Genomic DNA, 15,736 nt, shown 5'->3' with positions numbered 1-15,736 from the left:
AAACCACTGCTGCACACTGTTAGATCACTACTGTTATTGTATCAAGCTCATGTCATGTACCATTGATAGGAAGACCTAGTTTGAAAAACCTCAAAAACAAGATAGAATAAAAAAAAACAAGGCCTGGACATGAGAGGAAAAGTGACCCATACACCTCGAGTTTGATTATTTGTTTTTCTGTAATACGCCACCTGTTTTCACTACTGATTGGTGCTTGCGGTGGGGGGGACTTAACTTTCTCACTTGAGAACTGATCAACATGGACGAGATAGTCTCTCCCTAGTGGATCCCTGCTTGAGGATCTCTTTCAGAGGAGTATCCATCCCACTACCCCCTAGAGAATACAGGGGCAGCCATCCTAAGTGTGGGCCTGTGGTTCCAGCCACTTGCCCTTACGCATGCACAAGTCTAAAATAAACAACACTTTTTGCTATATTTTGACTGTTCCCTTTGTTCCCTCCAAGGGAATCCAGAATTCTCCGGTTACCTTTCCAGAATCCCCTAGACATAGTTAAAAGGAAACAAATTTAGCATTCATAACATTTGTGGGGGGGAAAAAAGGATTGAAGGCTTAAGGAGGAAGTGACCTAATAACAAAAAGAAGGCTCAGCATTGGGACAGGAAAAGCCTGTAGTCGTTAAGGGTATAAAGAGTGTAACTACGGTCCTATTTTCCTCCACTCTTGAGAAAGTTGTCTGATGGACTGAAAGATGTTGGTTGTTCTGTTCCCTTTGATGCTTACATAACATTGGGCCACAGATTTTTGTCAACAAAGACGTTTTGAACTAGTTCTACAGAATACTTTGAGTTACTTCCTTGTTAAGAACAGATTATTGCATTGCTATAAAATGCTTAGCTATATGGTGAGCATCTATTCCCTTATATGAAATAACCTTTTTATGTCTGGCAGACTGAAAGTGCTCTCATGAAGTGACTTTGTTCCCTTCGATATTAATTGAGTTTATATGAAAGAATGGAGGCATGAAAGCATCTGGCACTAAGTTACACAGAATGTGATAACTGCATACCCTCCACACCTAGGTACATTGGATCCTCAGAAATCCCATTCACCCCTCTTATAAACCTTTCCATCTCTCTTCTACTGACACCGTGCATTTTATAACCAATATTGCTTAGCTTGCTAGTTTAAAATAACATTCGATATATATAGAGTTGACACAACTCTCTTCCCTTTTCTTTTTTTGTATTTTAGTTCATGCTCCAAATTCTTAAGAGAAAAGTAACTTTGTTGGGTTACATGACGTACTTTGCTTAGACTAATATGAGCTATAACAGTATTTTTGTTCCTCTTCCAGCGGGTTTCACTTTTTGTTGCTTCAGACGTTGATGCATTGTGTGCCTGTAAAATCCTGCAAGTAAGTCTTTTTTTTTTTTTGTAATGTTTTTGTTTCACTTTTTTACTTACAATACCCATGTTTTCCTTAGCCAAAGTAATGCCTACAAGTTTAGTCTCTAATCATTCATCCCCAAAGAATGTATTCTAATTTGAGTTCTTTTCACCACCGAGCTGACTTGACCTTGTATAATTCGACTGATACGGAACAAGAGAAAACAGATCTAAACGGTGTTTTCCATGTCAGAATAGAAGCATTGCGTAACTATAGTGTTTAACAAGTACAAAAGCCTAGCAGAGGGAGCTCCTCTTTGCTCCATACACCAACATACATTCAAAAACATAAGTGCTGTGGGAGGGGTAAGGCAGATTGACTGGTTGCCAGTGAGATGCTGCTGGTGTTTTACATGTCAGACCATACCGATTATTGTTGATTGAGCGGCCTGTACATGACTCTCAATTACTTACACAACTATAGAAATATGGCTGTAGTCTGCTAGTAGTAACTTAGGGTTTTAGACTAATTATGAAAGGGGTGTGATGAAATGACTATCATGTTCATGTGGATGATCACTTGTTTTTTGTTAATTATGATAATTCTTACTCACATGACTGAATAATGCATAATAAATGATGGGTTGGCTGTGAAATATCAATACTTGTGGTTATAGCGATTTAATGGCAGACCTCAACAAATCACCTGCAGCTGTGATCTGACAGGTTTGTCTAGCTCCTATCACACCTAGTTATACAAGCATAACTCAGTAAGGGGGGACAAGAGACCCCTGTCAGTTTTCATTTCCTCCAAATCCTACTCTCCTTTCTTTGTTCACATCAAAGATCTTAATTCCGGCTGTGTGGCGAAAAGAGCCAAGGCATCTGAGAATCCACTTCTTTTACATCTGGTAACAAAATCTCCTGGGTGGTAGGCCTCCTAATATATTATTGTCAAGTGAACTCATTGTAGCATCATGCCTGCCAATGATACTGCAGAGTCTCGTGGTCTAAGCATGCCCACACTCACTTCTCTCCCTCTTTATGATGACCAGTCGAGGAATCTGCCGTTCCAGCCTTTTTAATGCATGTAAGAGTGTCGTGGATGAAACGAGGATGAGATTCCATGTGAGTTACTGCTTTGACTTTTTAAAACTGCATATGAAATTCAGCTTGAAAGCCGCCTTATTAATTTTCCATGCGTTGTTGGAACAGCTGTATTGGGGGCTCATGATTCTGCTGACCTCATAGAGTCTGTTATTTCAGCATGGTTGAGATGTCTTGTTTAAAATAAACTGTTAGGCACGGCCAGGATGGAGGAGTAGGGTATGCTTCCCAGGCTTCCTTAAGAGATGTTTATAGTGTCATTGAGGCGACAGTGACTGTCCGCCTTGTAGGAAAGTAACATCTGTCTGACATAGTTACCCTCCCCTTTTGCCTGGTGTTAGTGTGTTTAGACAAGTGCACTGGAATCCTGCTAATCAGGAGGCCAGCGTCTGTGCTCTCTCCTCTAAGTTCGGTTGCTGGTAATCTTTTACACCCACAATTGGCATACTGGTGCACCTATGTAAGCCCCTAGTATATGCAGGCCTAGAAAAATCATAAAAATGTTACTAGACCTGCAGGTCGAGCAATAATTACTCAACCTAACTGTAGTGTACTTGACCTGTAAACGGGTCTCAAATTGTGTGATCCTAGGCAAATAGTTTAGAGTCGCGTTTTTCTTAATTCTCACACATGATTGCACCTTCAAATGTGGGGGCTCAGCATTTCTGCAATACAAAAAAATCTCGTTTCTTTAAGTAGACTATAGTTTGCTGCATGCGTCACAAGAATCTAGCCCATATACCCATCAGGTCTAGCCCACATAACCTAGGACTTTTAGTTTACTAACAACATTGCCATCAGGGCAGGAGTGTTTCTCAGTTTGTTTAAACACTCAATTCTAATAATTATTATATTACTAAACCATGATGTAGTAACATATTGTCATCTACACACAGTAACTTTCCAAGAAATGTCCAAAAACCTTTTCAACCACCTTGCAGCTTTACTGATGAAACTCTATAGTGTGTTAACAATCTGTGAAAATTGGATTTCAGAAAACATTCCTTAGCACATCAACATGTAAAGTATTCTGAGTTTTTCATCCTATAAAAATATTTTTCATCACACAGAAATATAAAAAAATTGCTTTCACAACTACTGAAATATATTTTGAAAGGTTTGCACAGTTAACTTAAGTCATTTAAATGTTGTGTGTTAGGAAAAGCCTGACACCCTATATCCTTTTATTTTACATTCTAAGCAGCAGGTCACACAGTTCACCTTAAAAAGTACTGGAACTCTGCAGTCAGAAGGAAAATTTAATTGAAGAAAAACTGACTTTTGACCTCTGTCTGTGAACACAGAGCAAATGTGACATAAGAACAAGATTTAAAGGCATCTTTTATTCCCCTTCCACTTTTCAACTGAACAGAACACCTGTTCAGTGTGAATTCGCCAGAAAAGAAAGGACGAGTAAGTATTAAAAATAGCAACCTGATCAAATAAGTGGTCGAGTGGATTTTTCAAACCCTGTATATGGTACTCAGGTACCTAGGGCATTTGTACACCAGGGGTCGCCCATGGGCTGCAGCATGTATTGTGCAACGCATGGGGGCTCCTGCAATCTGTCTGCGGGACTGCCATTGCAGCAGTTTGAAATGGTGCATGCACCTTTCACTTCAGAGATCAGGCTTGTAAGTGCAGGGAAGCCATCTTAAGGTATGTAGTGGACACTGATCAACACGAGTGTTCTAACTGCATAATGGCTTCACCAAACCTAGGCGTTTTTGGTATCAAGTATTTTGGAATCGTGCAACTACATTGATTCCAGTGCCAGTCGCATGATCCCATGTACTCTGGGGGGGGTCCTTAGAGAACACCCCGGTTCTGCCTGTGCTGCCTTCCGGGACTCCTGGCCCACGCTGCTGCGGACTCCAGACACTGTCCTTCCTCCTGTTGGTGAGCCTAACTCAGGCAGGGGAAGGCAGAACAAAGCATTTCCTGCAAGGGAGATGTGTGACTACCTCTCCCTTTGGAATAGGTGTCTGGGGGCTGGGGTGGAGTGGTCTCTGAGTGGCACCAGAAAACATTGAAGGGCACATTTGGTGCCCTCCTTGCATAATCCAGTTTGCACCAGTTCAGGAACCCCTGGTTCCTCTTCTGGCAGAAAACCACCAAAGAACAGGGGAGTGATGCCCTCTCCCTTGGGGACGTGTGCAGAGCTCTGCCAGGTGGCCAGTTGATTCTGCCATCTTGCAAACAAGGTAGGCAGGGTTCCCTGGGAGCATCAGACAGGTTAGGTCAGGTAGATGGTGTCCTTGACCCCCTCTGATAGGTGGGTCACTGCAGAGAGTGACGAATCCTCTTTTAGGGTTATGTAAGCGCTTCCCCAAGACTCATCTGCTCCGGACCTCCGGAACTGCTGCTGGTCTGCTTTGGAACTGAAACAAGACTGTATCCAGTTGGGCGGGCTCCCACTGCAACATTGTTTCTCCAGCTCCTGCAAGATTTCTGCAACATCTGTGGCTGTGCATCCTCCAAGGTCCCAAGGACTCTGCATCCAAGAAGAACTCTCCCCTGGAGTGAAGGAGTCACTCCCCTGCATCTGAAGGCACCTCAAGACAACGACTGGATGGTGGATCCTACTGTCCCACGGGCATTGAAAGGCTCTGCAATACATTTGGTGGTTCTCTGCTCCTCTTTGAGTCCCCCCCGTCTTCTGATCCACTTGGGAGACTGTGGACCCCTGCTGTAGCCATTGGAATTGAACACTTGTGCACCGCGACTGTTGCTGTAGCCAGGGCTTGTTTACTCTTCCTCCAAGGAGATGTTCAAGCTCCAGCCTCCATCACTCTGCAACTCCAAGATCAGCTTCCACTCTACAGCTCCTGCGACGTGGGAATCCTGTTTTGTTGTGCTGTTGAGGCCCTCCTGCGACTCCTTGTGCCCACTGCCAGCGGGTCACTCGTGGGGGCTCCATCGACCTGGCTGGCTTTCCTTCCTGTTGAAGGCCTGTCTTTAGAGGGTCGAGTCACTAGGACCTTGCAGGTCCTCAAAAATCTACAACGTACCTTTCAAATACTATTTGCATTTGCCAAACTTGTTGGTGATCCTGCTGGTCACTGACCCTCCTGCACTCCGGCAACTGACATGGGACAGCTTGTGGGTAACTCCAAGGATCTGCTGCATCCTCCTGGACTCCGCAGATGAACTTCTTCCTTCACCCTCCTGCAGGAACTTCAACTCCAAGAGGGTGGGCTGCCTGGACATCTTAGTGGTCTGGACACTGTCCCCTTCTTTTTCAGGTTCCTCGTTGGAATCCACCTTTTGAGTTTCAGTGGTCTGGTTCACAGGTCATGACAACAGCTGGACAAACCAGGCTTCTGTTGACTCCGAGGGTTTCCGATATCATCATCATCATCATTTAACTTTTTTTTGGTAAGTAAAAACATACCATAAAAGTACAGTACAGACATCGAGTTTTTAAGAATAAGAAACACTAAAAATATAAGCGCAATATAAAATTTAAAAGGTAGGGAAAAGTTAAGATCCAAACAAAGTAATCAGAGTATGTGTCTCTTAATAATAAAACGTTCCACTCAACAAGGGACCAATTCCCTGGATCCATAAATACTCAATAGTATAATAAAACAATGTCTTTATGCTAAAAACATTGAGTGCTAAAATCAAACATCAAAAGTCAATAAATATACATAAATAGGTCTAAAAGTAAGCTACCCAGTCTTATTCTTTAAAATTACTAATCTAAAACGCATAATTGATTTGAGAAATTTTGCCACTGGTAAGACTACCTGGACAGATGAGTCAGATTTTAAAATTCTCTCAGCATGAAGATAGGACCTGAGACCTATAGATTTACAAAGCGGGATGATCTAAAGGACTCTTTGTTTGTGGTATGCATAGCAATGGAAAAAAACATGTGAAACGGACTCTTCACTTTTACAGCCCATCGGACAGAACTTGGATCTATTGGTGGAACTAAGCCATTTGTACATTAAAGAGCATAAAGGGAGAGACCCTATTCTGAATCTGACAAAAAGAGCTTGTGTGTATGGAGATAGTGCTATATCCATGAAGGGCTCAAATTCGTAATGGCATTTAATTGATAAATAACTATCGGACATAGACAGCGGAACAATCTTAATAAATTCCATAGTCTGGACATTGTGCCAAAAAGCATCCCTCAGTACCTGAACCGCATTTTTAGGAATGGAGGATGGATCCAGCCAATAGGACCCTAGACCAAGGTGAGTTAATGACTGTTTGACATAAGCACACCAATTAGTTTTGATGATCGTATTACGGCCCACCAATTTAAGAAGCCCGCAACGAAATGGCGAAAGGGTGTCTGTTGACCAAAGCCGGATCCAAAATAACAAGGGCCTTAAAGCGTCAATCTGCGAGATAGAAAAAAGGTTTAGATCCATTCAGATGGGCAGGGATGGAGTACTGGAGGGAACTTTTAGCAACATTTTCAAGAATTGATTTTCTGCCCTTGCCAAGTTCACCAGATTACAGTGGCCCCAAAGTTCTGCACCATATAGGCCCCCAACACCCCCCCACCCCCACCGGCTTGAGATTTGTATATTTCAAGGGTGGGAAACATTGCACATTTGGGAGATCTAGAGGCAAATCTTACAATGCCACCCGCCCTTTGCTTCAAGCACAATAAAGATTTCTGGCGGTGAGCATGTCAAAGATGCGAGTCTTCCAATTTAATACCCAAGTAGTCGAAGGTGCCCACTCTTTCCAGGGGAGCGCCTTCTAGGTATACCGGCCTCTTCATTTTACACCTGCTGTCCCCAAAGACCATGTATTTTGTTTTTGCAGAGTTGATTTCCAACCTGTGGTCCTTGCAAAACTCCGTAAATCGAGAGAGCAATCTGGAAAGGCCCATGGCAGTTCGTGAGAGTAACAGGGTGTCATCCGCAAACAGAAGACAAGGGAACTTTTGCCCACCCAAACTTGGGGCATCGCCGTGGCAATCTGAGAGATATGGAATATATGCATTAATGAACAGTAGAAATATGGTAGGCGAAAGAACGCACCCCTGTCTCACACCTCGAGCTGTTGGAAAAGCTGGGGACAGATCGCCAGCCGGACCCCAGCAAACTCTGGCATAGTTATCAGAATAAAGATCTTTAATAATGTTAATCATAGAACCCGGAACTCAAGTATTGCTCAGGACCTCCCAGAGCTTGACACGCGGGACAAGGTCAAACGCAGATTTCAAATCGACAAAGGCCACAAACAGATGGCCTTGGTCTGCGTCTACGGTCTTCCACTTGATGGTAGTAAATCGGAAGACCTGATCGATGGTACTGACCTTGGCCCTCATTCTGACCTTGGCGGGCGGCGGAGGCCGCCCGCCAAAGTCCCGCCGTCAGGTTACCGTTCCGCGGTCGAAAGACCGCGGTGGTAATTCTGACTTTCCCGCTGGGCTGGCGGGCGGTCGCCTTCAGACCGCCAGCCAGCCCAGCGGGAAAGAGGCTTCCACGATGAAGCCGGCTCGGAATCGAGCCGGCGGAGTGGAAGCTGTGCGACGGGTGCAGTTGCACCCGTCGCGTATTTCACTGTCTGCGCAGCAGACAGTGAAATACATGTAGGGGCCCTCTTACGGGGGCCCCTGCAATGCCCATGCCAGTGGCATGGGCACTGCAGGGGCCCCCAGGGGCCCCGCGACCCCCCCCTACCGCCATCCGGATCTCGGCGGTCCGACCGCCGGGATCTGGATGGCGGTAGGGGGTGTCGGAATCCCCGCGGCGGTGCAGCAAGCTGCGCCGCCGCGGAGGATTCAATGGGGCCGCGGTACACTGGCGGGACCCCGCCAGTGGTGCCGGTCCGACCGCGGCTTTACCGCCGCGGTCGGAATCCCCATTGGAGCACCGCCGGCCTGTCGGCGGTGCTCCCGCGGTCCTCCGCCCTGGCGGTCAAAGACCGCCAGGGTCAGAATGACCACCCTTGTCCCTAAATCCAGCCTGAAGATGACTTAGAACCTGTTTTTTCGTTATCCAGCTTTTTAATCTGGATAGCAGCTGGAAAGAAATTTTTTTTTGCAAGTTGTCTAATAGACTGATAGGTCTATAATTTCCTGGGGAGCTCTTATCTCCTTTTTTTGTGGATGGGGACAATAATTGCCACCTTCCACGAGTCCGGATAGGATCGAGCTGTCAAAACAATATTCGATACCCTATTGATGTACCGGGTCCATACAGATAAGTCTGATTTATACAAATCCGAAGGAATACCGTCTAAACCAGGAGCCTTCCCCGTTTTTTTGGGCACAAATTGCCAGCTCTGTTTCTTTTAGGGTAAAGGGCGGCACAACAGGAAGACACGAGAGAGAATCAATAGGAGTATTGTCAGAATCAGGGCAGGACCCATACAGTTTCCCAAAATGGGAGAGCCAAGTTTCTGCATCAATATGACACTCAGGAATAGATGAGAGGGCGGGATCTCTACGTGAAACCAAGGTCCAAAAAAGTTTAGCATCGTGAGCACTGGCTGCCTCCGCCAAACACTCCCATAAATTTTCCTCATATTTAAGTTTAGATAACTTGCAAGTAGAAACGTAGTTTCTTCTCGCATGTATGATGGCGTCCCGGCTCTTTAGCTTTAAGGCTTTGGACAGAAGGCTCTTGGCCTCCCGACACTCCTTATCAAACAATTTGCAATTAGGTACAGGAAATTTATTTTGAATTGTAGGAGATTTAGTAAAAAGCTCCTTGAGATCCGCAAAAAGAGCCACATGAGAAGACATAACTTCTGAGGGAGATAATACAGTAAAGTCATCGAAGAGCTGATGGCAGGAGACTAAGGCGCAAAGCTTATCATTAAGCAGGTTGGATTTCGAAAACGAAGACCATCTCACCAGGTGCCTATTGCTGGATAACTCCAGCAAATCTTTGGGAGCATCCGAGGCATAAAGCGGAGCGTGCCCTTTAAAAAGAGTTGCATTGTAAACAATTTGTAAAGGGGCATGGTCACTAGTACACCGAGAACCCACCTCTACATTAATTATAGAATGCCAGACTCGTAGATCAAAAATGACATAATCCAGGATACTGCGAAAGGAGCCTCTGAAAAAGGTAGGTTTAACAGGATTGTCATTTGGAAATCGACCATTTCCGAAGCGAAGGCCATATGCTACCGCAAGATCTATTATCTGCGACACCTTAGGGGAAGGAATACATGACACTGGTTGAATTAAAAGCGGGGGAACATTCCACAGTTCATCTTCAGCCTGAATAGACTCGGCAAAAGCCGAGTCAAATTCAATTTGAGCATTAAAATCACCTGCGATAATAACATGATATTTGAAATGGAGTTCAGATAGATTATGCAGCAGATGAATAGTATCAGACTGAAGGTTAGAGGGACCTGGTCTGTTATAAATATTAATGCATAACACAGGAGTACCTAAGTTTGGCCATATTGCTATTGCTAGAATGTCGCAAGAGTCTACAGCAATTTACTTTACGCTGCCCACCTCAGTCAACTTGACCCAAGTGCATAGACCCCCCCCAATCGCCCTTCCCCTAGGGGACTGGATTGCCTTTTTAGTAAAACAGCAGTAGCCTTGCCTGTACACACAATCCATAGACTAAGTTTACTGAAGCATGCATATGGAAAAAGATTCAACATAAGCCCCCCACTCTGGATCAGATAATTTACTCGTAATGCCAGCCACGTTCCAAGACAGTAATTTCCCTGGTGTGGTACTACAAACTGGCATGCACAAGTCCGTATCAGGAACTGAATTGGAAGTCACATTGATAATGCAAGAGGAAGCCCCTATAATATTAGCACCCATGCCAAGTAAAGATCTTGAAAGTGGCACTGCCTGTGGATATGGAAAACTGTGTTTGCCAGAATTAAAATGGCGTTGTCAATCCACATCCGATATGTCCTCTAGGCAAACGGGGTCTTAAATGTTAACACCTTTGATGTTGCAGACCATGGCAGCCCCATCACCGGGGAAAGACAACAAACCGGGGGGGGGGGGCAACAGAAACAGGAAATTTGCGAGGAATTGTCTTAACCCTAGGTGGACGAGAGGATGAGTTCTTGTGACCTGTCGCAGGCAAGCTTTCTCTAAAGAATATATCAGAGTCCGTTCTTGGTAGATTGCGAACTTCCATCTGCAAAAGCCCCTTGACTAAAGCGGGGCTAGCAAGATTGAGTTTAATGGTGTCCCGCCCACCAGGGCAACCTCGCACACGTGAAGCAAAGACAATATCAGAATGGATAATGGAGCCACAACCCCTAATGTGGCGAATCCAATACAACACCTTATTAACCTCTTCTGTGCCTTGGACGAGATGATCTCGTCCAAGGCTACAGTTCCCCTGTGCCTTGGACGAGATCATCTCGTCCATGGCACAGGGGAACTTGGGGGCGCGCTAGCGCGCCCCCCGTGCACCCCCCTTCCCCCTCCAAGTCGGGGATGGAAGTGGAAGACCTTCCCCTTCCACCCCCGACCCCCCCCCTGTGACGTCAGCGCGCGCTGATGTGTCACAGGGGCCTCCCTCGTCGCGCTGGAAGCTCTGCTTCCAGCGCGATTGAAAAAGAAATGCAAAAGCATTTCTTTTTCAATCACTTGGGAGGCCCGGAGGGGCTTCAAAGGGAAGGAAAAGTATTTCCTTCCCTTTGAAGTCCCTCCGAGGGTTTCAAAAGCCGGATTGCTTGCAATCCGGCTTTTGAAACCCCACTAGACACCAGGGATTTTTTTTTTTTTCATTGAAATTGACAAAAGGGAGCGACCCCTTTGGCAAGGGTCGCTCCCAGGGGGGCATATTTTCGGGAAGGCCTTTTCTGCCCCCCCTGGGGGCAGATCGGCCTACTATTAGGCCGATCTGCCCCCAGGGGGGGCAGAAACCTCTAGGCACCAGGAACCATTTTTTTTTTTTGGGTGGGGAGCGACCCCTTAGGCAAGGGTCGCTCCCCTTGGGGGAAAATTATATTTTGCCCATTTCTGCCCCCCTTGGGGGCAGATTGGCCTATTTTGATGAGGCCAATCTGCCCCCAAGGGGGGTAGAAACCACTAGACACCAGGGAGTTTTTTCTTTGCGTGAATTTCACGCAAAGGGAGCGACCACTTAGGCAAGGGTCGCTCCCTGGGGGGGAGGGCAATTTATTTTAGGCCATTTCTGCCCCCCGTGGGGGCAGATCGGCCTATTATTAGGCCGAACTGCCCCCGGGGGGGGGCAGAACACTCTAGGCGCCAGGGCAATTTTTTTTGTGTGATTTTTTTTTTTGTTTTTGTTTCTTTTTTTAGAGATGGGGAGCGACCCATCAGGCAAGGGTCGCTCCCCTGGGGGGGGCAAATTGTATTTAGACCATTTCTGCCCCCCTGGGGGCAGATTGGGCAATTTTAGGTCAATCTGCCCCCAAGGGGGCAGAAACCACTAGGCACCGGGGATTTGTTTTTTGGCGCCAATGTCACGCAGGGGGGAGCGACCCCGTAGGCAAGGGTCGCTCCCCGGGGGGGGGGGTTGGGGGGGCAAATTTATTTTAGGCCATTTCTGCCCCCCCGGGGGACAGATCGGCCTATTATTAGGCCGAACTGCCCCCGGGGGGGGGGCAGAACACTCTAGGCGCCAGGGCAATTTTTTTTTGTGATTATTTTTTTTTTTTTGTTGTTTCTTTTTTTAGAGATGGGGAGCGACCCATCAGGCAAGGGTCGCTCCCCTGGGGGGGCAAATTGTATTTAGACCATTTCTGCCCCCCTGGGGGCAGATTGGCCAATTTATTTTAGGGGGGGGGTTGGGGGGGCAAATTTATTTTAGGGCATTTCTGCCCCCCCCTCCTGGGGCCGGCTGAGCTACAGGCCAAACACCACAGGTAGGCACCTTGCAAAAAACACCTCTGTTTTCTGTGAAAAAATATGTTGTGTCCACGTTGTGTTTTGGGCCATTTCCTTTTGTGGGCGCTAGGCCTACCCACAGAAGTGATGTACCATTTTTATCGAGAGACTTAGGGGAACGCTGGGTGGAAGGAAATTTGTGGCTCCTCTCAGATTCCAGAACTTTCTGTCACCGAAATGAGAGGAAAAAGTGTTTTTTGGGCCAAATTTTGATGTTTGCAAAGGATTCTGGGTAACATAACCTGGTCAGAGCCCCGCAAGTCACCCCATCTTGGATTCCCCTGGGTTTCTAGTTTTCAAAAATGCACTGGTTTGCTAGGTTTCCTCAGGTGTCGGCTGAGCTACAGGCCAAAATCCACAGTTAGGCACTGCTTTTTATAAAAAAATGTGATGTGTCCACGTTGTGTTTTGGGCCCTTTCCTTTCGTGGGCGCTAGTCCTACCCACACAAGTGAGGTATCATTTTTATCGGGAGACTTGGGGGAACGCTGGGTAGAAGGAAATTTGTGGCTCCTCTCAGATTCCAGAACTTTCTGCCACAGAAATGTGAGTAACGTGTATTTTTAGCCAAATTTTGAGGTTTGCAAAGGATTCTGGGTAACAGAACCTGGTCCGAGCCCCGCAAGTCACCCCTCCTTGGATTCCCCTAGGTCTCTAGTTTTCAGAAATGCACAGGTTTGGTAGGTTTCCCTAGGTGCCGGCTGAGCTAGAGGCCAAAATCTACAGGTAGGCACTTCGCAAAAAACACCTGTTTTTTCCCAAAATTTAGGATATGTCCACGTTGCGCTTTGGGGTGTTTCCTGTCGCCGGCGCTAGGCCTACCCACGCAAGTGAGGTATCATTTTTATCGGGAGACTTGGGGGAACGCTGGGTGGAAGGAAATTTGTAGCTCCTCTCAGATTCCAGAACTTTCTGCCACAGAAATGTGAGGGACATGTGTTTTTTTAGCCAAATGTTGAGGTTTGCAAAGGATTCTGGGTAACAGAACCTTGTCCGAGCCCCGCAAGTCACCCCTCCTTGGATTCCCCTAGGTCTCTAGTTTTCAGAAATGCACAGGTTTGGTAGGTTTCCCTAGGTGGCGGCTGAGCTAGAGGCCAAAATCTACAGGTAGTCACTTTGCTAAAAACAGCTCTGTTTTCTGTGATATGTCCACGTTGTGTTTTGGGGCATATCCTGTCGCGGGCGCTAGGCCTACCCACACAAGTGAGGTATCATTTTTATCGGGAGACGTGGGGGAACGCTGGGTGGAAGGAAATTTGTGTCTCCTCTCAAATTCCAGAACTTTCTGCCACAGAAATGTGAGGAACATGTGTTTTTTAGCCAAATTTTGAGGTTTGCAAAGGATTCTGGGTAACAGAACCTGGTCCGAGCCACACAAGTCACCCCTCCTTGGATTCCCCTAGGTCTCTAGTTTTCAGAAATGCATAGGTTTGGTAGGTTTCCCTAGGTGGCGGCTGAGCTAGAGGCCAAAATCTACAGGTAGTCACTTTGCTAAAAACAGCTCTGTTTTCTGTGATATGTCCACGTTGTGTTTTGGGGCATATCCTGTCGCGGGCGCTAGGCCTACCCACACAAGTGAGGTCTCATTTTTATCGGGAGACGTGGGGGAACGCTGGGTGGAAGGAAATTTGTGGCTCCTCTCAGATTCCAGAACTTCCTGCCACAGAAATGTGAGGAACATGTGTTTTTTTTTTAGCCAAATTTTGAGGTTTGCAAAGGATTCTGGGTAACCGAACCTGGTCCGAGCCACACAAGTCACCCCTCCTTGGATTCCCCTAGGTCTCTAGTTTTCAGAAATGCACAGGTGTGGTAGGTTTCCCTAGGTGGCGGCTGAGCTAGAGGCCAAAATCTACAGGTAGTCACTTTGCTAAAAACAGCTCTGTTTTCTGTGATGTGTCCATGTTGTGTTTTGGGGCATATCCTGTCGCGGGCGCTAGGCCTACCCACACAAGTGAGGTATCATTTTTATCGGGAGACTTGGGGGAACATAGAATAGCAAAACAAGTGTTATTGCCCCTTGTCTTTCTCTACATTTATTCCTTCCAAATATAGGGGTGTGTGTAAAAAAGACATCTATTTGAGAAATTCCATGTAATTCACGTGCTACTATGGTCACCCCGGAATTCAGAGATGTGCAAATAACCACTGCTCCTCAACACCTTATCTTGTGCCCTTTTTGGAAATGCAAAGGTTTTCTTGATAGCTATTTTTTACTCCTTATATTTCAGCAAATGAATTACTGTATACCCGGTATAGAATGAAAACGCACTGCAGGGTGCAGCTCATTTATTGGCTCTGGGTTCCTCGGGTTCTTGATGAACCTACAAACCCTATATATCCCCGCAACCAGAGGAGTCCAGCAGACGTAACGGTATATTGCTTTCGATAATCTGACATTGCAGGGAAAAGTTACAGAGTAAAAAGTAGAGAAAAATTGATGTTTTTTTCACCTCAATTTCAATATTTTTCTTTTTCAGCTGTTATTTTCTGTAGGAAACCCTTGTAGGATCTACACAAATGACCCCTTGCTGAATTCAGAATTTTGTCTACTTTTCAGAAATGTTTAGGTTTCTGGGATCCAGCATTGGCTTCATGACCATTCCTGTCACTGACTGGAAGGAGGCTAAAAGCACAAAAAATTGCACAAATGGGGTATGCCCCAGTAAAATGCCAAAATTGTGTTGAAAAATTGGGTTTTCTGATTCAAGTCTGCCTGTTCCTGAAAGCTGGGAAGCTGCTGAGTTTAGCACCGCAAACCCTTTGTTGATGCCATTTTCAGGGGAAAAACCACAAGCCTTCTTCTGCAGCCCCTTTTTCCAATTTTTTTGAAAAAAAACAAATTTTCACTGTATTTTGGCCAATTTCTTGGCCTCCTTCAGGGGAACCCACAAAGTCTGGGTACCTTTAGAATCCCTAGGATGTTGGAAAAAAAGGACGCAAATTTGGCTTGGTTAGCTTATGTGGACAAAAAGTTATGAGGGCCTAAGCGCAAACTGCCCCAAATAGGCAAAAAAGGCCTGGCACAGGAGGGGGAAAAGGCCTGGCAGCGAAGGGGTTAATAAGAGAAGTGTCTTCCCTCATATGAGGTGTGAGTTGGGGTACATTGCACATGTCAATGCAATTTTATTTAGACACGTGAATAGAATGGGCCATAGATTGATCAGGGTTTGGAGGAGCTGGCGCTAAGGTCGAATGGCTTCCCTGATGAGATCTAACCCTGGGACCCTTGTCAGCTTCCCGTAGCAGTGGAAAATCTACTGGCAGGGAAACAGGAACCGAAGGGCAAGAAACTTGTGCTGGCGCTGAGATCGAAATGCACTGAGAGGTTAAATCGGGTTTTTTGAGGAATTGAAGGACCTCATACAGTAGACTCTTCAGTTCCCCAACTTCACGTTTCAAACTAGAAACCATTGTTAAGACCTCTTCGCTGGGAGGATCACAATTGGAATTAAGAAA

At 46.0% G+C, this 15,736-nt stretch overlaps 1 protein-coding gene across 1 annotated transcript in view; it reads left to right on the top strand.

Moving 5' to 3' along the window:
- Nucleotides 1-15,736, top strand: part of CDC45 (cell division cycle 45) — a 548,847-nt gene that overhangs the window by 12,245 nt on the left and 520,866 nt on the right. Inside the window, exon 2 of the mRNA XM_069215317.1 lies at nt 1,317-1,376. Within this exon, the coding sequence (XP_069071418.1) occupies nt 1,317-1,376 (60 nt within the window). The remainder of the gene's footprint in view (nt 1-1,316; nt 1,377-15,736) is intronic.

The sequence above is a fragment of the Pleurodeles waltl genome, chromosome 11 (assembly GCF_031143425.1).
Source record: "Pleurodeles waltl isolate 20211129_DDA chromosome 11, aPleWal1.hap1.20221129, whole genome shotgun sequence".
Classification (NCBI taxonomy): Eukaryota; Metazoa; Chordata; class Amphibia; order Caudata; family Salamandridae; genus Pleurodeles; species Pleurodeles waltl.
This window is presented reverse-complemented; position numbering and strand designations above follow the sequence as displayed.